Below are 24093 nucleotides of genomic sequence, written 5' to 3'. Positions count from 1 at the left end.
CCATTTCATTCACCCTCTGTCCCAGGGCGTGGCTGGCTTCTGAATCGCCTCAGAACGGCGGGGATCAAGGTAAGACATCAAGCGGTTGGCGTCGACGATAGTGTGTAAATGCAGGTACAGTAGACGTTTAATGAAACAGCGAGACACGAATGCATTCCAGAACCCAGAGATGCAACTGCGATATCGTCCCGCATCGAGAAATGGTCATTCTGGTTGAAATAAAAAAGGGTGAGACATCCAAAACACCCTGGGTATCGAACATTGCGCGCCGACCAACTTGAAGAAACAATCTCCTTTGTGACGCATGCAGTGCAGTATTGTACAATAAATGTCGTTTTCTCTATACCATTATCCGCCTTAGGCCTTCGGTTCCGCCCAGAACCCTTCTTCCTGTGACTGCGCACCTCCCTTTGCCACTCTCCCACTTACCCTCGCGCGTCTCCATAAAATCCTCCTGCTTCTGATGTTGGCCCTCGATCCATTTGTGGATACACGTATAGCAATAAACCACGCCGGTTTGGCAGGCTGTTGGTGTAACAATCTCATCGACGCAAATGGGACACAATGCCGAGTCGCTGGGAAAGGGAACCGTATAGACAGGGAGCAGCGAAGGGGTGGCAATGGGTGCATCCTCGGCTGAAGGGGTCGCATCTCCCTCTTCATTGGATTCTTCCTTGTTATCTTTCTTCTTCTTATCGGACCCTCCCTTGCCATCTGCCGATATTACGGGCGGGGGTAAATCAACAGTCTCTGTCGCTTTTCGCGAAAGTTGCTTTGCGAAATCTGACTGGTACCACCACTCTAAAAACTTGAGCGCAAAGATACTTGTCGGTAGCAAAATCGACAAGCTTGACAAGACCCGAGGGCCCATTTCGCGGGGATTCAACAAGGATCGCCATCCCGGCGTGTGTCCTGTCTCGGGTGTCTGCGTCAAGGCTTCAATCGCCTTGTAGTCAGCCCCTGACATTCTTCGTATACGTGTTCCTATGAGCCACAGAAGAGGGTTGTGATATTTGCTTCCGTCAAACAGGTACGCCACGTTGAAGGCAAGCATGGCAAAGTAGTAGCCGGCATTCACGCTTGGGTATATGTTCCTCAAGAACCATCGGTAATAGTGTAGGAATCGATCGCGAAGGGTCGGGTTATCAGGCATTCGCGTGTATGCCGCGCCGAGAAGCGCTCTTGGCGCATTCACCTCGTAGCTCTCGTCGAGCTTTCGCTTCAGGTAAGGGATGCCGATAATGACAAGCAAATTCTTCCACACGTCTCTGGTTGTGAGTTTTAGGGTTTCACGGACAATGTCAGGCGATGACATGCTCGCGCGTGGGACTTCGGCATGGAGGCCCTTTTCGCGCTTGAGGCCATAAAAGTGCTCTGTAAATGAACCACCTCTTGTGCGCAAGTAGTGACGCTCAACGAGCAGCATCACTCCAGCATATATTTCATCGAATGAGTTTAGTATTCTAAGGAGATATCGTGGGTGTCGATGGGTCGCGATGGTGAGGAGATAGCGGAGGGTCGGCGGGAGAAGGGCGTTGAGCTGTTGCTCGGAAAGAACTTCGAAGAGCGAAGGCTTCTGCTCGTCGAAGGTGCCCCTGAGGGCTGTGACGAACTCCATTGTTTCTGTCGCTATAGAAAAAGAAGTTGAAATTAGATGAATTAGGTATTAAAATTGATGGCGATAAATACAACATATGTAGCTGGGGGCGGAAGTTAAAGAAGGAGACCGATCTAGGGTGGAGTTCAATTTGTTAGTGACCCCAGATTATTTGCGATAACGCTTGTGACGTCGGATTGGTTCTCCGAACTGCCTTCCATGCCTCGGCTTCTGGGGTAGTTCAACTAAACTTGACTGAAAAGGGTAATAACCAGCAACTTAACTACGAACCGAGGTAGTCTACTCTACTCTACTGTATCACTGTAACAACAATAGGTAGTTCTCCTTAAACTGCTTGTATTTCAGTAACTATTTGTTCCTGCTGTCTACCTACCTATCAAGACATCCTTCCTATAAATACAACATGTCCGAATCTAAGCCTATGGATGACCATCGCAAGACCCTAAAAGAGGGCAATCCTGAAGATAAAATCAGAGCATGGCTTCAACTCACGATCAACGAGAGTGGTCATTCAAAACAGGGAGTGAGTATTTCCTATATTCACGACAATCTCAGGTTTAACACCGAACTGAATCTAGGACTGGATGAACACCCTCGTTCCTCACCTTGAACTCGTCTCTAGCAACGCTGAGGGTCCTCATCCATCTTGTGTATTCTCCTATACAGTTCAGCCCGACAATTGCAACCGGTTGCAAAACCTTCATGGTGGCTGCGCGGCTACGCTCTTTGACTGGTGCACGACGTTACCTATCGCTTTGGTGAACAAGCCTGGCTTCTGGCAGCATTTAGGTGTAAGTCGGACACTTAACGTTACCTACATGCGGCCTGTTCCCGTTGGGACTGAAGTGCTCATTGAGTGTTCTATCACTCAGATTGGACGGAAACTGGCGACCCTACATGGATCCATGAGGAGGAAAAGTGACAACTTACTACTGGCGACAGCTGAGCACGGCAAGGTTAACATTGATGCCGACGTGGCCAAGATGTAGACGCGCAATCAGATGGGGTGATTTAGAAGATAGCGATAAGATTTTAGACAGCAATCAATTGTTGTACCCATTTCTTCTTGGCTATTCTCGGCCTAAATCGACCACGTTTTCTGGTCAAGTGGCGCCCCAGAGCTCATATACTCAGTGTTATTGCAAGCCACTCCTATGTGGTGATAATACCGTAATGAATGATGATCAAGATAAAAAAATCCAAAATAAATACCAACTTCACCATAATGGCATCTTAATCAAAGACCATTGTCACATCAACTTGTCGCGTTTATACCATCGATGCAGGGTAAGCTTACTCCGTACAACGGCCCTTTTTAGCGGATATTGTAGTCTACCCCACCCAAAGTTAACTCCGACGCCCAACCAGCCCGTTCCCGTTCCGTCCGTCTCAGTGCAGACCTACCGGCCTTCCATATCGTCGTCATTACATTCGATAGCAGCAGCCTTGTTTGGATCATCTCAAACTCATCAAAAATAACACATAGAAAATGGCAACAATAGTTCAAGATCAAATAATGGATACAGCACCTACTGCCCAACCAATTCTGCAACTTCCGACCGAAATATTGCATCATATATTGCAATGGGTTGAGCCGGCCGACTTGATGAGACTACCTCGTGTCTGTTCAGCCTTCAAGAACATAACCAACTCCAAGAAGCTCTATCGCGATGTCTATCTGAACCAAATGGTATGCGCTTGATTTATGATAAGAATACGAGAAGAGTGCTGACCCTCCAGGATGAACCAAGTGACTCCAAGTTGGATTACGAGAAAGAGATCCGAGATCTGGTTAAACTAGCAAGAATATGCACCAGCCAAGAGGCGTACAAGCAGGTGAGATGAGACTGAGGGGAAAAGAAAAGAAACAACCACCTCGCCCCCAAACTTCACCCGCGAGCTGTACTGACAAGTATGTAGAGATCGGAACTTGATTTTGTTCACGATACTGTTACTCGCCTTCTCAAAAATGCGTCTCCTTCTCCAGACGACACAACCACATTCTCTACGACACAGGCTCCTTCACACAACGCAGCTCTACTTCAGCATATGTTCAGCAAGGATGAGACAGTAGAGGCTTTTCTCCAGGGCTCATCTCTTTTTAGCCGTCTACGGGATGAAGTCCGTCAAGTCAACAGAGAAAACGTCCCTGCGCCAACATCAACTGACCACGCTCATCGTGCTCTCCAGCGAAAGAGCGCCCACCTTCACTGCCTGTACTCAAAACCGATACTTAATGTCGGCCGTCTTCGGTCTACTAGGACGTATCCTTATGCATGCTCCAAGGTTTACGATTTACGCGAATACACTGACCGATCTGGCTGGGGTCCCTTCATGAATGACGGGTCGTTCAATGTTGACTGGGAAAAAGTCGAGGCCATTCTCATTGTCCTAGGTCACAACATTGGCTCGAGAAGCCGGATGGCTCGCATATTCGGCGAGATTTGGAACAGTCCGTTTTCGGGATCATTCTCAAACAGTTTTATGGCTCCTCCACCTCGCGACATAACCTCACTTGAGGCCCGAGACCCTTATAGCGTCACAGGCACATGGTACCGCGTTCGTTGCCCCCCGATGATGTTGAGTCGTATCAAGCAGCTACTGTGTGGTGATTAGACTAACAGATAAGGTTTCAGATTGTTTGCTTTCTTGACTACAGCGACTTCTTCGCCTTCAACTTCGGAGACCGTGATCTCATCGCACCTGATGCGCCGCGACACACACTCGATGTGGGCGAAGCGACCCGTCTCATTATGATGCGTATCAATGTCACGTCAATAGAGGAGCCAGGACCCGAAGATGGACAGGACCTACCTGTGGTCCACTTTCGAGGTGTATCTCGTTCTTTAGACGATTCCTTTGACAACAATGCAAACTCCGATATCCGAGGTAAGAAAGATCCCGTGACTCAGGGGTATGCTTGGAAAGTAAATTTGAGGCTAACATGATACATTCGATGTTAAAGGTACCGCTCGCTTAACTAAAGAAGGTGAAGTGAGATGGACAACTTTTTCGGTATTCCATGGCATTGAGCGTTGGCGCAGTGAAGGTATCCAAATTGGGGGCGTGCGCTCCGCTCGTGGTGTTGTGGGAAACTGGTTCGACCGGTATGAACTCGGACAATTCGTTTCAACAAACCACTAACTGTGATTTCAGTGACTACGACGTCCACGGGCCCGCCGGACCTACAGCATTTTGGAAGGGTGCTACGCCAGAACAGGTCGAAAGCATGGAGGACGATTTGCTACCCAATGACTTCTTCCTACCATATGGTACACTCATCGACATAGATTCCGAAACCGACCCAGAAGGGGACATGCCATATAGCGGCGAGGATGATGATGAGGAAGACGAAGATGATGAGATGGTAGGCATAGCAGTAGAAGAGGAGCTCTCGGGTCTAATTCAGGATGCAAGTCTACCCTTGGAGAATAGTATTCATAGCCAGGGGTTGAATTAGGGTTTATTTACGTCAAGGCTGTCAGATCGACAGACATAATTTCTGGACAGCTTGATACGTCATCTACATATAAATCAAGGTCTTCGTTCGCTTGTAATTTCGTACATTACACGAAAGCCGGACCTGTGTCTTCGAAGCAGAAAACATTGTTGTAGCCTGATCGAGCACAATACTGGGCTGTATGTCCCAAAGGTGGTACGCATACAATATTACACCAGCGAGAAATTGAGTGAACCATAGCAGAGCAATGGAACAATTCTTTTGTATGGTAAGATGAATCACGCCTCTATTCTCACAAGAATCATTTGTCGATAAGCTGTTTCCCCGTAAACATCAGCTTGTCATTGCTGCAATCATCACAAAACACCATTCGCCCAAGCGCTGCAAAATGCTTGACCACAACTACCTGCCGTGTAACGAGAAACAAGACTCAAACATCGTGAAAAACATGCTTGCATCCCATCTTCGGCTCGGCGAGTTAATGCTACCCCGAACAATCGTTTTGCAACCCGATGGCGGATAGCGACATGAATCAACAACCTTGATAAGCTACTTTATATCGGTTTTTCTTTCTGTGCCTCCCCTATCTGATTCGAGCCGGCAGCTGTCAGATATATATGAAGACTGTACACAGCCTGGTTCTCTGCCGTGCGCATGTTTGGCGGCTGGCAACAATCCGCCCCCTGTTTGTGTGCATGTTGATGAATTCTCGCATATTCAGCTAGTCCTCGCGAGCGCAGAGAATCAGTCGTATGAGATGATCAGAGGAGTATAAAAACGGGCTGAACTCCTTTCTCGTCCGATCCCTTGACATACAAGGTCTATACCTAGACTCTGCACCGAGCAATTCGCCCCGAGAACGCACGCATGCAACAAATACAAAACAATCCAACACCCACGAACCAAGATGAAAATCTCCAAGAAACAGAAGTTGATACTCACGATTTGGTTATCATTCTCATTCTTTGCTGCTGAACTATCGGGTCAGTTCTCTCTCCGAACCTCCCATAAAAGTCTGTACTGACATACATGCAGTTGGTTTCTACACTCATTCCATTGCACTCATCGCCGACGCCTTTCACTACGTACGAACACTTCTCGGCACAAAGGAATCATTTCAAATCTAACAAATAATAGCTTAGCGATCTCATCGGAATAGTCGTTGCCCTGGTTGCGCTGGTGGTGAGTTGGTGTGCTTTGGCACGAATGTACTGATGGTTGACCAAGGTAGTTGCAAGATCGAGCCAAACCAGCACCGCAGCAGTCCACGTACGGCTGGCAAAGAGCAACAATACTCGGCGCCTTTTTCAACGGCGTGTTTCTCTTGGCACTGGGTGTCAGTATACTAGTGCAGGCCGTTGAAAGATTCGTGAGCATTACTCGCGATGGTGAGTTCTCTGTGAGCGTTGGTAGACCTACCTCCTGATGCTGATGATGTTTTCAGATGTGCACGTTCAGGAGCCAAAATGGATTTTGATAGTCGGTAGTGCCGGTCTAGCCCTCAACATATTGGTTCTATCTTTCCTTCACGGTGAGAGGACACCACTATACTCTCTGTTTGTTACTATGTCGCTTACTTGTTACATTAGAACATGATCATGGACATGGCCACCAGGGACATGAGCAACACAGCCACTGTGATGGGGAGCAGCACCACAATACTGACTTGATGGCTCACGATACAACCAGTGCGTGCGAGGCCCCCTTAACATCTGTGAGTTTGATTTGGCCCGTACCATAGATTGCCATTCATTATTGACCATGGATTGGCAGACCACAAGCAGCCATCACGAACATAGGCATATGTCAGTGGCTATCAAGTCCCCAGGTAGAGACCTGGGAATGCTGGGCGTGTTTATCCACGTTTTAGGAGATGCCATCAACAACGTCGGCGTCATCATTGCAGCGGTCATCATTTGGAAGGTTGAAGGGCAAGGAAGATACTATGCAGACCCTGCAGTTGGAGTCTTTATCTCGCTCATGATTCTTGCCTCAGCCGTGCCACTCATCAAAAACAGCGGCGCCATTCTGTTGCAAACTGCACCGAGGGGAATCAATCTTGAAGACATCAAGCATGACATTGAAAAGGTGATGGCGGATATTCACGAGAAAAGTTACGTATTACAAGTCCATGGCCAACTAACGAGCATGTAGATAAATGGGATCGAGTCGGTACACGAACTACACATCTGGCGACTGGACCAGCGCAAATCTGTTGCCACTGCCCACATTGTCGTTGACGATAGAACCCTCGAGGGCTTTGCGGACAAGGCAAAGATCATCATGGAGTGTCTCCACGCGTACGGAGTTCACTCAGTAACACTACAGCCTGAACTCGTCGCCTCGAACCCCGTGACCATATCTGACAGCGGTCCGGAGTCTCAGGCAACATCGGCCGACGCCAATCACAGCGCACCCACACTTCGGCGGCCACGAGGAGGCGAACAAGACTGCCAATTGACTTGTGGAAGCTTGTGCGATGGGCTAAGGTGTTGCACGTCGATATGAAGAGAGTGATCAGTGATCAGCGGTGTCGACGTCGCCTGCTACTTCATTTTCTATCTGAGTGATCAACGAGGAATGAGACGACGCCAACAGAGGGGTCCAAGAGGGGCCAAGCTGTGATGAGTTGACCGAAAGTTTGAAGTTTGATATTCATGTCACCCCGCCACGCTAAGAAAGAAGGGAGATCCCTGGAAGAGGCTACGCCGACGAACTGTGATGCAGATTTTTGCCGCCGTCTAGGTAACGCGTTGAAAGTCAGTCTTCGAGAACAATGATTAGTTAGCACAACTAGCGGGTGAAGCCGGAGGCATTTATGAAGCTGTAACATATGCCTCAAAAACGGGGTGGTTTGAGTTGCAAGTTGAGCGGGGTTTACTCTTTGAAGACAGTTCTTATGATACAAGACTCGAGCAACAAAGTAAGCTCGCTGTTACTTATTGTTACACACATGTTTGCTATCGTCAGCCACAGCCACATGCCATGAATGAAGAAGGTGCAGTGCATATTCCGGTGTATTCCCCAAGGATTGGACCCTTGACAATTGACAGTCAGCCTCATGATGGGATGTGCAACTGGTGCAATTCAGTGGCACCACTCGAATTGGACCCTTGATTATGGGACGAGGCTGCTAACCCCAGAAGGGAAAAGTCTGGAGGGGTCACGCATTAACAGATCTGAGGCCTACCACGACGTAAAACGATGTACTATTATGTAGTATAATAGTTATGGAAGCATGCCATAGAATGGTAAACATGAAGCGCGGTGGACGAGAGTCTTAGCGTTGCGTCGAGAATAGGCAGCCAAATTAGTACATATGTACTTACATGTAGGTTGGGTATGTACCTGAGTACCTGGGTACTAAGGGAATGATGATGATGATGGGTGGCTTTATTGTCACAAGTCAGCTGGCTATTTCAGTGAGACGGCCAAGGGACGGCCCGCCCATGACTACCTACCTAGTCAGTCCAGCCCAATGACAGGAAAGTGATATAATACAAGACGAGTTTTGAAGTAAGATTTGCCGATGAAGCATTTATAATAGCGCTCTTGGTGGCTGGATCAATTTGTGCCATGTGATCAGACACGGTCAAGCAGTCTGGCAGCATATAGCATGGCATGGCATAGCATACCGCTTTCAGCAGGTGTTTATTGTTTGCCTCCCTTTTCTCTCTGTCAGCCATTCGAAACCGCTGACCGCGCAACTGCAACGCGAGTCTGGGTGTGGGGGAGTTGATCAAATTCCGATCGAGTGCCACCATCCCTACCGTAGATAACTCAGCGAATGCAAATGCGAATTCAAATCCGAGACGATGATCCGAATGCAGTCTTAGGTTTGGCTTTGCCCTGGTCCTCCCTCGGCCTTTGGATTCCCAAGCAGTCGGAGGAGGATAAAATAACAGGGATTCTGGTTGGTCAAGGTAGAAAGGACCCCTTGACGAAAGATGTGATTGTGACATGTAACAAGAGCAAGGATGGCTGAGCAGAAAAGACTCATGCGGACCGCTCCATGCGCGCGTGCCCGAAAAAAAAGGATGTTTTTTTCCCTCTCTCTCACACACGGAAAAGACCTGCAAGGGTATCTATGAAGCAACTTCTTAGTGATGCGTCGGTTAGCTAACGTGGGTAATTCGGAGTCGTCTTTTGCATCGGCAAATGGTTAGCATTGTGGGACTAGAGTGTGGGTTAGAGCGGGTTGGCAAAGTGGCACTTGTTGCGTGCGAGGACCCTTGTTTTTCTCTTCTGCAGCTCATATGTTACGACAGACAGGCTTGAGATATTAGACAGGGAGATGGTCAGATAGTATAGAAGAGCGACTAAATGAATAGATCTTGGGCGGTGAGACGAGGCTTTCGAGTCAAGGAGAATCATGGAAAGGACGGCGAAGTACATAAAAGGTGGAGATTGTGGAGGTTTCATATCTACACGTGATGAACGCCATAATTGTCGACTGGAACTTACAGCCGCCTTTGAAGAGTATAAGAAAAATGATGTATCAAATCCAGATTTATTAACCAGAGGTGATATGATGTTGCGAGACAATAGTGTCTGGAGAGATAAAGTCACAGAGGGAGTTGTCGAAGCAACATGGTACTCGAGGGATAACAAAAGACTACTACTAACAAGTATGATGACTAAATTATCAGCCACGATCGTCAATTTACTAAAAGAATACAGCCATTCGCATTGAGGTTAGCTATAATAAACATTCGTAGCCGATGGATCATCCAGACCGGCATTTTCATCTCGCAGCATGGATACATCTATTTTGATGCGGTTTACAGTTGTCAGTGGGTCAAAGGTATCTATCTATCTCCTGGCTGCATATCGGCAACCGTCTGCAGCTGCAGCAATCGAGCAGGAAGCCCAGAATGGATGGACAACAAATCTTGTTTAAATATGCGAATAGCCCAGAAGGGATACAGAAAACGTGTTGTTTGGTTGACAGCTCAGAGACATATCGCTTCAGGCGTCATTCTCATGTCTTTGGTCCATCATAGCTGTCTTGAGGTTGTTGACCGTTGCAATCTACCTGGAGAGCGGCTGCACGAAGCCGGAGTCCGGCTAGATATTCCTCTTCACCGACAAAAAGGCAGGAGATAGGGTACTGGCTGTACTTTGTGTCAGCTCTGTATTTGCTCTTACTTGGTCACGTTGATGTTTCTCGCAGAGAATAACAGATAGACAGACAACAGTCTAGTTTAGTTATGTGGTTGCAGTGACCCGCTTACGGGGATGAAGATCGACAGTCCAGACCTCATGTGAGTGCTGGGCTTTGCTTGGGCCTTGTCCAGGCATACCTTGACACCTTGACTTGACTTACCTTACAGCCTCATAACCGAGAGTAACAACGAAAACAATACGAAACTATACATAAAAACGACCAAGCCTTCGGAGTAAGTTTGTTGAGAATACTGATATTGTGCGAGTCATTTCGACCTGCTTCACCGCACGCTGTCCAATTCAGTGCGTGCGTGCCTGCAGATCCCTAATGAGGGGGAGGATAGAAACATAAGTTAACATAAGCTAACATAAGCTCAAGGCTGGCATGGCTGTGCTTATCGCGGGGCATTCTTTTGGTGCAACAATCCAGTCCGCGAGGCAACTATCCGATAGAATCGTTGGTGATTTTGATCGGCCTCTTCTTTATTCCTTTTTGTACATGTGCAAACAAACGGCCGCTAGGCCCGAGACCTTATGAGTACTAATGGTTGTCCATTGACTTTAGTATAATCTTTGCTGTCTAGAAACGTTAACCCGAGGTAAAGAGATCTTGAGCCGAGAAGAGTCCAGAATACTGTACACAGCCTTATTCACTAGAGTCATGAATGACATTCTGTTCCATACCAGTAGCTTTGTATCGTTAGCCCAAAAGACCACGCGACTCTCTGCTCGCATCAACGGCATATCCTTTTGATTGCTATAGAGAAGGATCAAGGATTAACGACGGCTCATCGGGAACTTCCTTGCCCGAAGACCCCGATACGACATTCTAACGAGGGACTAAGGAACAGGCGAGTACATAAGTATGTATGATTAATATCCGGATACCTACAGTCAGACAGTATCCGTGCCATGGAAATAACAAATGCCAGGTTTATTCAGTGTTGATCTCTGGTATGGCGACACGTCTTGGCGGAATGTCATCCAATGTCATGTAAAGGGGGTTTTCTGTATCTCGATATCTCTCAGTTCAACTGGGGCCCTCCGTAACGAGTCAAGTTTGTTGCATTAGAATGGAGATAGTTCATGAGTCGAGCCCGAGTTATCCGTGGGTAGAGGGGGGAAAAAACACATTCTACTAATTACGTACATTCTGTAGCGTTTCCAAACGAAACAGGTGTGACGGAGTCACCGGAGAGTTTTTAAAATTTATTCTTTTCTCTTCTCTCTTTTACTCCCTTTCTTGCAAATCACCCAACTTACTAACTCATACAAACTGTCACGGCAGTTGAGGAAAGGTTAAAAAAAATGAAACTAGAAAATTAGTGGGAAAGACAAAGCAAAAAAAGAGAGAGAGACAAGCTTTATTGTCATCACACCACCCAAATTCTCTCGGAGCCGACCTATTTGTTATCCATATGCTAAAAAGTAAAGTAAAGTTAGGTAAATACGTACAGCGCATACACACCCTCAAGCTGCATGTGCTGGACTGTCTCCTGCATGTACAATAGCGTCATGCGTACGGCGCACGTTTACGAGAACCAATCGAAGTAAAGCCTTTTTGGTAGCTTCAAGGCAAGAAGCCGATAGCGGCTCTGAACTTGCGCGCGTTGGTGATGGCATCGTGATGATGACCAGCAGTAGAAGCCAGCAGGCTAACAAACCAAACTGAAGCATTGTATAGATGCAGACAGTAACTTTCTGACAGCTGCTGGGCTTCATACGATGCGATGCAACGCGATCGGGAATTGTAACGATTTTGACGATTTGTACTCACCGGTCGAGCAACAACTTATCAATCATACATGTGATTCAGTAATCTACAGCTCTCCAAGGCCAGGTTTATACGTACCCATGACGTTCTGTTCTCTAGCCGGGCTACTGTACTGTCAGTAGCTACCTACCTACGCAACTTGGTGCTTGACCCTGGTCGACACGTTTAACCTCGAGTCTTCGCTAGACTAGCCCGCTATGTACTATGTAGGTCTAGATGACATGATGATTGCTGAGCCTCTGAGAGAGTTGTGAAGAATGGTCGGTATGATTGCAAAGGCGTATTCGGAAACGTCTAGCATGGTGAGTTTACTTCTACCCTGTATGTATGAGATGTCAGCGACTGCACCATTTGGTTGGGTAATAGTAAACCATTCATGACCGAGAGTTTAATAATGGACCAGGCCAAGCTTACAGATACAGGTAATACACACATAGTCTAGTATGCACAATAACCATCTTTAAGCCAAGGGAGACAAAGCACAAGCCATCGAGATGTCAGAGCACCTCAAGTTCCACTATCGTGACCGTCGCCATGGTATTCACTCGAGACCTGGACCTGGCCCTTGACCTGGTATGCGCAGCTACGATGTCCCCAGAGTGTTTGGTATCAGCTTATTCGTACTCTGTATGTAGATGATGTCTTGGGTTGCAGAGTACTGGTAAAACAATAAGGCCTGAATAATCAAGCAGTACGTACATACATACTTCAAATCTTGGGGGGCCCTTGGTTACCACTTACCAGGAAGACCCTGGTCGGGGCCCGACGACTGTCGATTGCTTTCACCGCAACTTGGGAGCCAGGATTCAAAGTAAAAGATGCCTTCTGGTACATACATACATACAAGGCACCCGGTATTCTTCTTTAATGAGTTCATCCTGGACTCTCGCTTCCTTATTATTAACCTTTTGCTGTCAAGTCATTATTAACTAACATCTTCTTTGACCTTGTTTCTTATTCCTCCCTGTCTTGTCCAGGGACTTGATTAGTTGCAGTGGCCGAAGTGTTTCCATTCGCCTCCATCCTCGACAATCAAAGCACGACTCCATCGTTGGGCTTTGACCCTCTTTTATATATTTTATTTCCCCTTGCCCTTGCACAATTTTGTCTTGTCGTTCTGCGCGCCTGTCTTTCCGAATCATCCACAAAGAAGCGCAATAGACCAGAACAGAGTAGGACCAGGAGCAGAGCCGCCGGTAGAAGAGGAAAAAAAAAGGATAATTGTTTTAGCTAAAGGCCCGCCCTCAGCCTCAAATTGAGCCTATCAACTTGGATCAAGGCCCTTCTGTGGAATGGAATCGCCCACGCCGAAAGCCCATCTACTGTTAGCTGTTTAGCCACCCGCAGTGCCGCCGTCGATATTAATTAATGACGGGTGTTTCTCGTGGGCTATTACCTAACATCTCCGTTTGGAGTATTGTCGCCGTTGAACTGGTATCCATTGAATAATCTAGTTGCGGATCTCGGCACACCAGCAGTTTCTCGTCGCGTCTCGACTCGACTCAACTCGACTCTACGGACATAATACCCAACTCAACCCGACCCAACCTAAACCATACCAGATCAGATCTACTACCCAACTAAACCAAAGTTGGTGTTGATCTTGATAGAGGGGCCAAAAAGTCAACCTGGGCTGCTCCAGCCACACAACACCTGTACTAGGTGCTTTAGCTTGCAAGACGTTTTATGTCTGGCATTCGCTTATCATCACTCGGCATACAAGTCTCTCATTACGCCCGCCCGCTTTAACTACCTACCTAACCTAAGACTCTGGGGAAACAAGATGCAGTTCATTCCTCTGTGAGTACAGAACAAACACATCAGGCACTTAGTTGCCTCTCAGTTCAGTTCAATTCAGTCTTATCCCAGCTAGGTAAGTAATGATCCACATTTCTTCATCTGTTGTTGATTCCCCTCCGATCCAAAAATCAAATTCATATGTATTACATGCAACACTCGCAGACACATAGAATTACCCACCCATACACAGCAATCTCCACTCAACTATTCCCCATCTCATCTCAGTTCTCCATCCTGGCCCCCGAACTAAGAGGTACCTGGGCCCTTGTACCTCAAGGGCCAGCCGCCACCAGCGCTAGCATCCAACCGCCACTAACGAGTACCTGGGTCAGCGGTACAGGGTGGAGATACCCCCCGGGAGCCTCTAATCCCAGTAAACCTCAGCACACACACACACACACACACCCAAAACTGGGCTGCCACCCGCTCCGAGTTGGCGCCTTTTAACCTTCCTTGCCTTGCCTTGACCCGAGCATCTGGATCAACAACATCAACTCTGCCTTACTACCTACATGAACTCTCAACTCGATCATTTCTCATCATCTTTCCATACATTCGTTAACACGAAACTTGCAGCAGCAGCCACACACAAAGCTTCACACACAGCAAGAGCCACAATCCCTAAACGTCTCATCAACAAATCCTTTCTGTACGATCGTCCTTCTGCAGCTACCGACCCCCATCTCTCCTGTTGATCACACGCAAAGACCGCATATCCTCCACCCACGAACTATCAACCCCTCACACAAAAGACAAAACAAATAGGACATCCCTTTGGCTCTCCGCATTTCGCCCATCGCATCGCATCGCATCGCATCGCATCGTGTCGTCTCATGTCGAAAAGCAACGCATCATTTCGAATTCTTTCTCAGTAATCAAAAACCAACCGCCAACCTCAGCTCTTCTCACACTCCATCCTACCCACACCATACCACCATTGCCACCACCCTCCCGCACGCGCTGACGCTGCTACCTTTTATTGAATTTAAGACGACAGGCAAACAAACAGAGCTTCCACCATAGCTTTGGTCTTTGTTTCTTTGAGCTCCACGAGTGTCATTCTGGTCGCTCTTCTTCTCTTCTAGTCTACCCCTCGACTTGTCGACCACTCTGATTTGCTTCGTATGTAAGGCTTGAGCTCAAGCATAAACTCAAAATCTTGCTTTGCGAGCTGCTACACTTTCACATGCCACGAGCAGTGGTGACTATGCGATTACGCCCAGCTCGAAACACTTCGCTCCCCACCTTGATTATGGCTCGCCGTCGTGATTAATATCGACGGCCGCCTCCTTTAGTTCAACCTGCTGCCCAAATCCCTGAGTGCGCCTCCCGACATGCTCGGCCGGCTCTTGCACTTGGGCTCTGGCGGCCCCTCAGCCACGCCTGCTCAGGCCAACACAAAGACGTCGAGACCTGTATCCTCGCTTGAATCTGTTCAAGAGGACATTTTTACTCGAAACCTGCTCTTTCCAGACGCTCATGCCTTGTACCAACATCGCAATGATCAAGTTTTTCCTCTATCAACTACTCCTACCACCCCCGCTACCTCCACAGCAAATGCTTTCGACTATAGTGGTGATGTCGACTTGGACGTGCGCGATGTTCGCGTTATCATAATGCAGGACGCCCTAGGTCCTTCCAATGCCTCACTACTTTTTGACAGCCACCCCGCTCCACCACTATCACCCACGGAGCGCGCCCCCCCGTCTCCGGAGCTCCGTCGATCATCAATTTCACAACGGAAAAGTAGTCTTGGCGGAATATCACGTCCCCTGGTTATCCAGCCCGAAGGCCCCCAGCCTTCCCCTCGACAAGGCGCTTTTGATCGCCGGGCTTCACTGCAGGGGCGCCGGGATAGTCAAGTCGAGTCAGACGGACAGAAAGCATCACGCGAGTATCGCGAGGAACTTGCGACTTTTTCCAGCTGCATCTTTGGAAACTCCGAGTTGTCGTCCTACAAGGGAACATCGACTAAAGTCCATGTTGTACCGAGCGAGTCACGCCCTGCTGACCCATCCAGTAGCATTATTGGCGATGGTAGAAGCTCTATTGGACGTTCTAGTGCCCGCTCCAGTCGATTATCCCAATCTTTCTCCTCGCAAGCCTTCTCCCCTACAAACGCTGCAGCTCCTAACCATACTTCTACACATCGCCCCACTGAGAAGAAGAAGGTTCTGATAACTCGCTTATTTCCTGTCAATCTCCCTATCGATGACCCAGAAACCAGCGTGTCGCCCTTGAATAACTGGTCAGACGAGAACTCCGGCTTCCCATTCCCTACCACAAGCGATGAGTCTGTGCCCAAAAAGAAGAAACCCCAGGTCAAGCAACGGCGAACTCCTATGTACGCTGTCGTCCTAGTTGTTCAACTGCCTGCCACAAACACCACTTCAAACCGCGTGTCTACCGCCCAATCCAAATCTGCACAGCGTGAATCAAGCTCCTATAATGATCAGGAGAACTTCTTTCCATCGTCTTTTAGCTCAGCTCGGCCTTCAGGATGGACCATGGTAGGATCTGGAAATGGAGATGGGGCAGACTCAACCTACACAGCCGACATGGAAGACAGAATCGATTCGCTTACTCGGCACTGGGATATCATCATGAGGACGCTAACCCATCTTCAGTCTGTGGTTGCCACAATTCTTGCAACAATGCTCAGACAAGTTGATCTGGCTTCTCCCGGACCCACCCCTGGAGCGGGTGCGTCCTCAGCAGCATCCGTCAAAGGTGGTCGAGCTGCATCGTTCTCTGAGCAGCGACGAAATGAAGTGCCCCGAATCAAGCCTCCAAAGAGCACCACCAAGCTCGTTCATCTCTGGCCCAACTGTCTTGCTGATGACACAAATATTGCCGGAGAAGTCGACGCGTCCAGACACAGAATTGTCATGGGATTGAGCGCAGCGAGAGTCGTGACTGGCCAAGGGCGTTGGGGAATTTGGCGCGATGAGGCACGCTGGACTTCTAAATGGGTTTCTGGAACGGACCAGCAGAATCAGTTCTTTTATAACCTCCTGACTGGCTTTCTGTCAACACACACAGACTGGCTACAGGCTCTGTGCCCTCCTTCCTACCGCAGAAGGCTTTATCTTCAGCAGAAGAACCGAAACGAAGAGGACCTGTCGCTACCAGCGCGAACAATCATAGTTTCTGATGACAAAATGGTTGCTCGACGCCTCATTTTTCTCCTATCTGCTTTCCTACCTGCCAACTCTCAATTCCCCATGCCTCGCGCCCATCGACCCAGCACTTCGACCTCGATTGGGACATATTCTAACTCGCCCCCTACCTTTGTCATCCCTGTTCTACGGGAAGAGTCCCTTCGTCGCAAGATTAATCGTCGCACAGGACTCCGTCGAGCTTCCCACTCCAGAACGACCAGCCAGAGCGCACGAGCCTCGGCTGTACCAGCGCAGCTGGCTCATCTGACCATGGATCGGAACCATGAAAGGCGTGTTTCAGACGCAGCCTCAATTCGGCCCCCGAATTTCGCAATGTTTGGGAACGATATTGTTAGCAGGAAGAGCAGTGCAGCGACAACCACAACTATCATGCCTGAGACAACCATTCCGCATTTCTCAACAGCCCAGCGAGTGGAATCGCAAAGACGACCTCGCCCTAGTAGCAGCGGAAGTGTCGCTACTGACGACTTGAAGCGCTCTTTGAAGCGAGGCGAAAGTACAGGTGCGATGAGTACTACCAGCACTGATTCTAGGAGTCAAAGTTCGCGCTGGGGAAGTGTCATCAGTGGCCTCTGGAGCACTCGACGCCGTGATTCGACCACATATAGCACGTACAGCGGATACGATCCTAAGTCTCCTGTCAAGGCCTCGTTCCACAGGACTGATAAGCTTTCTCAAATGGTTGAAGAGGCAACTCTCGTCGACGATACAGATGTTCCCCCGCCATCGACACGACCTGCTACCGATTCTCTACGAGGAACCGGCACCCCAAGAGAATGCAAAGGCCATAGCCGAGAGCCCTCCATCCGCCCGGATAGGACGCCCGATCCTACTGGTGCTTTCGAGTCGCCTGTCAAGACGTCCATCAATGCTGATGATGGTGTCATTGATGTAGACATTTCCTTTCCTGATTACATGACAACCTTTGAGTCTGCCATCAGTTCGCCCTCAAGCAGTGGGTACTTGTCTACCCCTGGTCTTCAGAACGGACTCGAATCATTTGAACAAGCATCGCGCTTATGCATCGATGGCGACCTTCCTCTCAATGCTGCTGGTTGGCTCAATCGCTACCATCCCGACTTTGCTCTGCAGGCGATCCCCCCTCAGGAGGACCTTATTGAGCAGATCAAAGCATCTCTCCAAGCCGAGCCCACCCCACCTCCTGCATACCCAATCTTGGGCGATCTCAACGAGCGTTGGGTGGACATCAGCAGCGTCATGATCGCTGATACTACCAACAATTCAATCACTCGACTTCGATACCGTCGATTGGTCAAGCCACGAGCGCCTGCTGATCATCGACCACTTACTGGCCCGCCAGGTCTTTCGACCTCTTATGGCGGACTTCTGACCCCCTCAATCCTCCCCTATGAGACGCAGCTGGAGGAGGAATGGATTGAAGAGCCCGTCTTGTGCCCTGATGAGACCTTGACTGATGCTGTTGAAAGAGTCATTAGTTTGAGCCAGGACACCAGCAAGGATCATTCGCTGGCATCTTCTCAAACACACAGCGACGCTCGCATGAGCACGGAGGCTGAGGAGCCTCTTTCTATCACGGCTCCCGCCACACCAGCTTTAGCCCCAGCACCCCTTGAGATCCCTCGTGTCCAGTGCAAGACGGTTGTTCTTTCTGCACTCGAAGACAGTATTCGTGAAGTCATAGACATTCGTGAAAAGCGGCACTTGGAGACAAATCATCTCAGAAATGGTCGATCACGAGGTCCACTTCACGATGCCATTAGCATGTGGCTGGACAATCTCGATATTACCGACGGATGAGCCGATTGACGCTCTCCTGATTTTATGATTTTATGACTTTTCTTTTTCATGTTATTATCCGCATACAATATCCTGTCCGGCGGATCTGCGATCGTCATTGGAATTTTCCTACCAAGACCTCCAAATGATACCCCATGTATTGTACTTGTTACGCACATGAACAACCACCCCTGGAAACGGCTCTACCACGACAAGAGTGTAAAGGAACCGCTCTAATTTATCTTTGCTTTTTTTGTCATTTATTTTCAAATAGACCTAGTGTGGTACTCATGGGTCGGTCTTACTTTTTTGTTATCAGCAAGGGATTTTGCTTTTGATATGCTTCCTGGCGAAGTTGACCATATTAGAGGTTGGCGTTTCGTGGAATGGAAGGGGAATAGCGATAGCCTTGGAGTTTGGTGAACAATTATATATGGTATTATTCTCATGTTTGACAAAGGTTCATTCCCCCTAGACTTAAAGCCCGTGTGACTTGCGGCAGGCGACTGTGATCCCGTTAATGAACTGCCGTATGCTGTCAGATCGTAGAACCATTATTGTGAAAATAACAATAACGTACATGATAAGCGGGTGCAACAGACAAGCGAGTGCAACAAAAAATCCCGCAATTTACATCTTCTCAACTTAATCAATTAATTTTCAACCACCAAATATGCCAGACCCAAATATTGAGGCTAGGATTCTTCTTGCACTTCGTGCCCTTCAAAATGACCCAAAATTAAGTCTCCGACGCGCCGCAGGCATCTACCAGGTCCGTTATTGGACTTTATATCGCCGACAGAAGGGTATCCTTTCTACGCGTGATTCTATCCCAAAATCACGCAAACTATCTGATCTAGAAGAACAGATCATAGTTCAGTTCATTCTCGATCTGGATTCGCGAGGGTTTCCCCCGCGACTGCGTTGTGTTGAGGAGATGGCTAACCGATTGCTCGCCGACCGCGAGACGCCGCCTGTCGGCAAGCGCTGGGCCTCTAACTTCGTCAAGCGACACAAAGACCTCAAGACGCATTTCCCCCGTAAATATGACTACCAGAGAGCCAAATGTGAAGATCCGACCATTATTCGCAACTGGTTTAGGCTCATAGCAAATGTAATTGCGAAGTATGGCATCCGACCTGATGAAATCTACAACTTTGACGAGACTGGCTTTATGATGGGCGTTATTGCGAGCGGAATGGTCGTCACAGGTGCTGAAAGGCGTGGAAGACCAAAATCAGTGCAGCCTGGAAACCGGGAATGGATTACAGTCATTCAGGCGATCAATGCCGAGGGCCAAGCGATCCCGCCGTTCATCATAGGTGCGGGCCAATATCACCTCGCCCACTGGTACCGAGAAAGCAACCTCCCGGGCGATTGGGCTATTGCGACGAGTCCTAATGGCTGGACAGATAACGAGATAGGCCTCGAGTGGCTAAAGCACTTCGACCGGTGTACTACCAAGCAATCAAAGAATCGCTATCGTCTCCTGATCCTCGACGGACACCAAAGTCACCACTCGGTCGACTTTGAGAGATATTGCAAGGCAAATAAAATCATCACGCTTTGTATACCGCCTCATTCGTCTCATCTGCTGCAGCCTCTTGATGTCGGGTGCTTTGGCCTGCTTAAGAAGGCTTACGGGCGAGAAATCGAGCATTTGATCAGATGCTCCGTAACCCACATTTCCAAAACCGAGTTCTTGCCGGCTTTTTACACCGCCTACCAGGCCACAATGACAGAGAAAAATATTAAAGCAGCCTTTAGAGGAGCCGGACTTGCTCCTCTCGACCCAGAAAGTGTAATCTCGAAGCTCGATGTGCAGCTGCGGACTCCAACGCCTGTGGAGGAGGTAGTTAGCCCCTCGACCCCTTGGGTCTCAAAGACCCCAAAGACTATCCTTGAAGCCGACTCTCAGCTTGAATATCTTGAAAAGAGAATCAAAAGGCATAAAAGTAGCTCTCCAGAGTCAATTCTAGAAGCATTGAGGTCTTCTTCCAAGGGAACAAAGATAGTTATGCATAAGGTTGCCTTATTAGAGGCCAGGGTCCAAGATCTTGAACAGGCAAATAAGATACTAAGCCGGCGGCGGAGGGCAAAAAGAACCCGGCTACAGAAAGGAGGGGTGATGACAGTAGAGGAAGGAAGGCAAGTAATTGATCAAACGGATGTTGATGCGCAGGCGGTGGCTGGACCATCGAGAAGTGGTGGTCAAGGAGGGCCTCCGCGAATGAAGGAAAGGCGCTGTGGAGCGTGCGGCAAGACAGGACATAATGCAAGGACCTGTCAGATACTTGTCGCTATGTCTATGGAAGAATATAGCGATTAATTTTACTTAATTAATAGTCTGTTGTGTTTTTATTGCTATTTCTATCTGAGATGTTGTGATGTTGTGTTGCACTCGCTTGTCTGTTGCACCCGCTTATCATGTACGTTAGTCAATTTGTTTTCTCACCGCAGGACGAAAGGAACAGCATCTTGCGTCACTTCGTAATAAGACAGAAAAACTTGCCAGAAACAATTGCATTCTTTTCTCTATATATCGACCAAACGCCATGCACCACGTCATCTGCAAAATTACTTTCTCCTCGCTGGCCGAGCGTTCTTGAGCCTCTTTTTCTCTTTCTCGATTCTCGCTTTGCGGATATCCTCTCTGCCCTTGAGTTCCTTCTTGCTGCCCATGCCATCTCTGAAACGTCCCACGCGCTTCTCTCTCGCCTCTTCGACGCGCTTCTTGCGAACCTCGAAGTCGTCACGGTACTTATCTGCCTCCTTGGGTGCCTTCTCCTGCTTGTGCTTGTAACGCACTCCCGATGGGAGGTTGGCAGCGTGGCTAGTAGAACCAGGACGCACTTGCTCGCCGACGTGAGGAAGCTTGCCGAGGCGGTTGGCACGCTTCCACTTATCGAAGCGGCCGCTTTGGAAGCTGGCTGCGATCTTGACACCACTTTCACCGCGAATCATCTTGGCGCCCTTGGATCCGTCGTCATCGTTCTCCCGGGAAACGTACTTTTTGGACTTCTTGTCCCAGCGCATCTTGGAGCGGGTTGGCTCGCCGAAGCTCTTTGCATTCTCGTCATTGGTGAGATCCATGGTCACGCCACGGGCAGCTTCCACAAAGTTGGAGGAATCCTGGCCACCAGATGACACACCGTAGCCACGCTCCTCGGCAGCGTTGAATGTCCGGGGAGTATAGGACATGAAAACTTCCGAGTCGCGCCAGTCTGTTCGTCCCTTTTTAGAGTTTGCGTTGGTGACAGTGACTTCCAAACCATCATCCGAATCCTCATCGACATCCATCTCATCCATAACCTCCTCTTCCTCATCAGAACCGGCACCTGCCTCAGCGGCTGCTGGTATGTCATCGTCAATTCCTTCGAAATCGTCGTCTCCCTTTGCCTCGATCTGTCTTCGTGGGGTAATTCTCTTTCTTAGTTGCTTCATTACCTCGGCAGCCTCGGTGGTGCCCTTGTCACGGCGACCACCAATTTCGAAAATGGTTTCTTGAGGCCTGAAGCCACTGATTCTCGCCAACATATTAACGCGCGCTTGTTCAGCCCCATCGACATCTTCACCGAATAGCGGGTGAAGCTGTGTCCACCCCTGAGATCCGACCAGGTCTTTGGAACGCTTTGCACTTTGGCTAGCAGCCGAATTTCTGGTTCTCAGGTAGAGCTTCTCGGCTTTGACAGCGACTCCACGTAGCGCATTAATATCTTCGCTCTCATGTAAGGACTTGTTGAACCACTCCACATGACCTTCAACAGGATCTCGTTTCAGGGCACCAACAACCACATCCTCCGAAAAGGATGGGTTCTTAGTCTCCTGGCCCACGACAAGCTTCTTGCCTAGGAACAGTTGAAGGTCAATGAGATAGGGGGCATCGGTATCTCTCACAAGACTGTAACTCCAACCTCGTTGGCCGGCACGAGCGGTACGACCAACTCTGTGCACAAAAACCTTTGGTTGAGGGGGAAAGTCAAAGTTGATGACATTGGCAAGAACCGGGATATCGATTCCGCGTGCAGCAACATCAGTGACAACAAGAATGTTCGTCTTGCCCGTTCGGAAATCTTCGACTTGGATTCGTCTGGCAGTCTGATCGAGGGATCCGTAGACATAAGAGACCGCAAAGCCGGCGTAAATAAGCAAGTTTGCGATGTACTCGACATGATGCTTAGTAGCTGTGAAAATAATAGTAGAATGCTCTGTTGGCTTGCCGCCAACACCATCACCACCGCGCTTTCTCTTCTTTGATCCCTTCTCGGAGTCATTGTTAGCGCCCGCAGGGGAGCCAACTGGCATCTTGATCACATCGTGAAGAATATGCAGCAAGGATCCCTCCTTTTCGGCACCCTTGACAGAGAAGAACGCACTCTCGAGATCAGGTGAAACCTTTTGCTCAGCGTCAAGTCGTACAAGACTGGGGTCTTGTAAACCGGCACGAGCGAATTCGACCAAAGAGGCAGGTAGCGTGGCGGAAAAGAGTAAACTTTGTCTAGATGGGGGAAGCGCATGAAGAATCTCTGTCAACTGCGCCGCGAAACCCATTTCGAAAAGGCGATCGGCCTCATCGAAAACCACATATTTGATAGATGATAGGTCTAAAGACATTTCAACCTTCAAATGAAGGAATCGACCAGGTGTTGCGATCACGATATCAGGGTTGGCGGCCATGTATCCGAATTGCTCCTCTAGGCTGTCACCACCAACCAAAAGAACGCACTTCAAATCAGTTCCTCGACTGAACTCCTTCACAACCTTCAAAGTCTGGATCGCAAGTTCTCGAGAGGGCGACATGATAAGCGCTCGTGTTCCGAACCTACCGCTATGGGCGCGCAACTTTTCGATCATGGGAATGACGAAGGCGGCGGTTTTTCCTGAACCTGTCCGGGCCATACCCACTAAATCCTTTCTGTCAAGAATCAGAGGGATGGCTTTTCGTTGAATCGGAGTAGGGACCGAGAATCCCTTTCGTGTAATAGCTTTTAAGAGATTGCTATTTAGACCTGTGATAAGTTAGTATGGATTCTCGACTCCCACCATAGCTTTCCTTTACCCATTGCTTGGAAACCTCCACCCTTTTTCACTGTTCTTCCCTTCAGATTGGTGGCCTTTCGGAAAGAAGCCGCCTGCTGCAAGGCAATGAAGGCCTCATCGGTATCATCGTTGCCTGGTTCTGGGCCGTTCAAGAGGCCGTCGAAATCGAAGTCATCACCACCGTTCTCGCCAGTGGCGTTGTCGCCTTCACCAGGGTAAAGAGATCCAAAGATATCAATCTCCCCCTCCGAGGGGGTTGGTGAGGCGCCGCGTTGTGGCATTGTAACGCGCTCTT

The 24093-nt window shown here is 48.8% G+C and overlaps 6 protein-coding genes across 6 annotated transcripts; 4 read left to right on the top strand and 2 right to left on the bottom strand.

Moving 5' to 3' along the window:
• Positions 1-340: 340 nt before the first annotated feature.
• Positions 341-1618, bottom strand: FPOAC1_011881 (uncharacterized protein; the record flags this gene model as incomplete). The annotated part of the gene is made up of 1 exon (XM_044856248.1): positions 341-1618. One exon carries the CDS (start codon positions 1616-1618, stop codon positions 341-343), a length of 1278 nt encoding a protein of 425 aa, XP_044703561.1.
• A 403-nt stretch (positions 1619-2021) lies between these two features.
• Positions 2022-2909, top strand: FPOAC1_011880 (uncharacterized protein; the record flags this gene model as incomplete). Its single annotated transcript, XM_044856247.1, has 3 exons — positions 2022-2141; positions 2197-2409; positions 2862-2909. 3 exons carry the CDS (start codon positions 2022-2024, stop codon positions 2907-2909), a joined length of 381 nt encoding a protein of 126 aa, XP_044703560.1.
• Positions 2910-3134: 225 nt separating this feature from the next.
• Positions 3135-5078, top strand: FPOAC1_011879 (uncharacterized protein; the record flags this gene model as incomplete). Its single annotated transcript, XM_044856246.1, has 6 exons — positions 3135-3308; positions 3359-3454; positions 3539-4177; positions 4255-4507; positions 4584-4725; positions 4775-5078. 6 exons carry the CDS (start codon positions 3135-3137, stop codon positions 5076-5078), a joined length of 1608 nt encoding a protein of 535 aa, XP_044703559.1.
• Positions 5079-5985: 907 nt separating this feature from the next.
• Positions 5986-7586, top strand: FPOAC1_011878 (uncharacterized protein; the record flags this gene model as incomplete). Its single annotated transcript, XM_044856245.1, has 8 exons — positions 5986-6061; positions 6114-6163; positions 6216-6260; positions 6310-6466; positions 6523-6609; positions 6668-6792; positions 6852-7166; positions 7233-7586. The coding sequence occupies 8 exons, from the start codon at positions 5986-5988 to the stop codon at positions 7584-7586; spliced, it is 1209 nt and encodes a 402-aa protein (XP_044703558.1).
• Positions 7587-15152: 7566 nt separating this feature from the next.
• FPOAC1_011877 (uncharacterized protein) lies at positions 15153-18779 on the top strand (the record flags this gene model as incomplete). The annotated part of the gene is made up of 1 exon (XM_044856244.1): positions 15153-18779. The coding sequence occupies one exon, from the start codon at positions 15153-15155 to the stop codon at positions 18777-18779; it is 3627 nt and encodes a 1208-aa protein (XP_044703557.1).
• Positions 18780-21335: 2556 nt separating this feature from the next.
• DBP10 (ATP-dependent RNA helicase dbp10) lies at positions 21336-24079 on the bottom strand (the record flags this gene model as incomplete). The annotated part of the gene is made up of 2 exons (XM_044856243.1): positions 21336-23767; positions 23818-24079. The coding sequence occupies 2 exons, from the start codon at positions 24077-24079 to the stop codon at positions 21336-21338; spliced, it is 2694 nt and encodes an 897-aa protein (XP_044703556.1).
• Positions 24080-24093: the final 14 nt, after the last annotated feature.

This window comes from Fusarium poae, chromosome 4 (genome assembly GCF_019609905.1).
Source record: "Fusarium poae strain DAOMC 252244 chromosome 4, whole genome shotgun sequence".
Taxonomy (NCBI): Eukaryota; Fungi; Ascomycota; class Sordariomycetes; order Hypocreales; family Nectriaceae; genus Fusarium; species Fusarium poae.
Note: the sequence above shows the minus strand (reverse complement) of the source record. Positions and strands in the feature narration are given on the sequence as shown.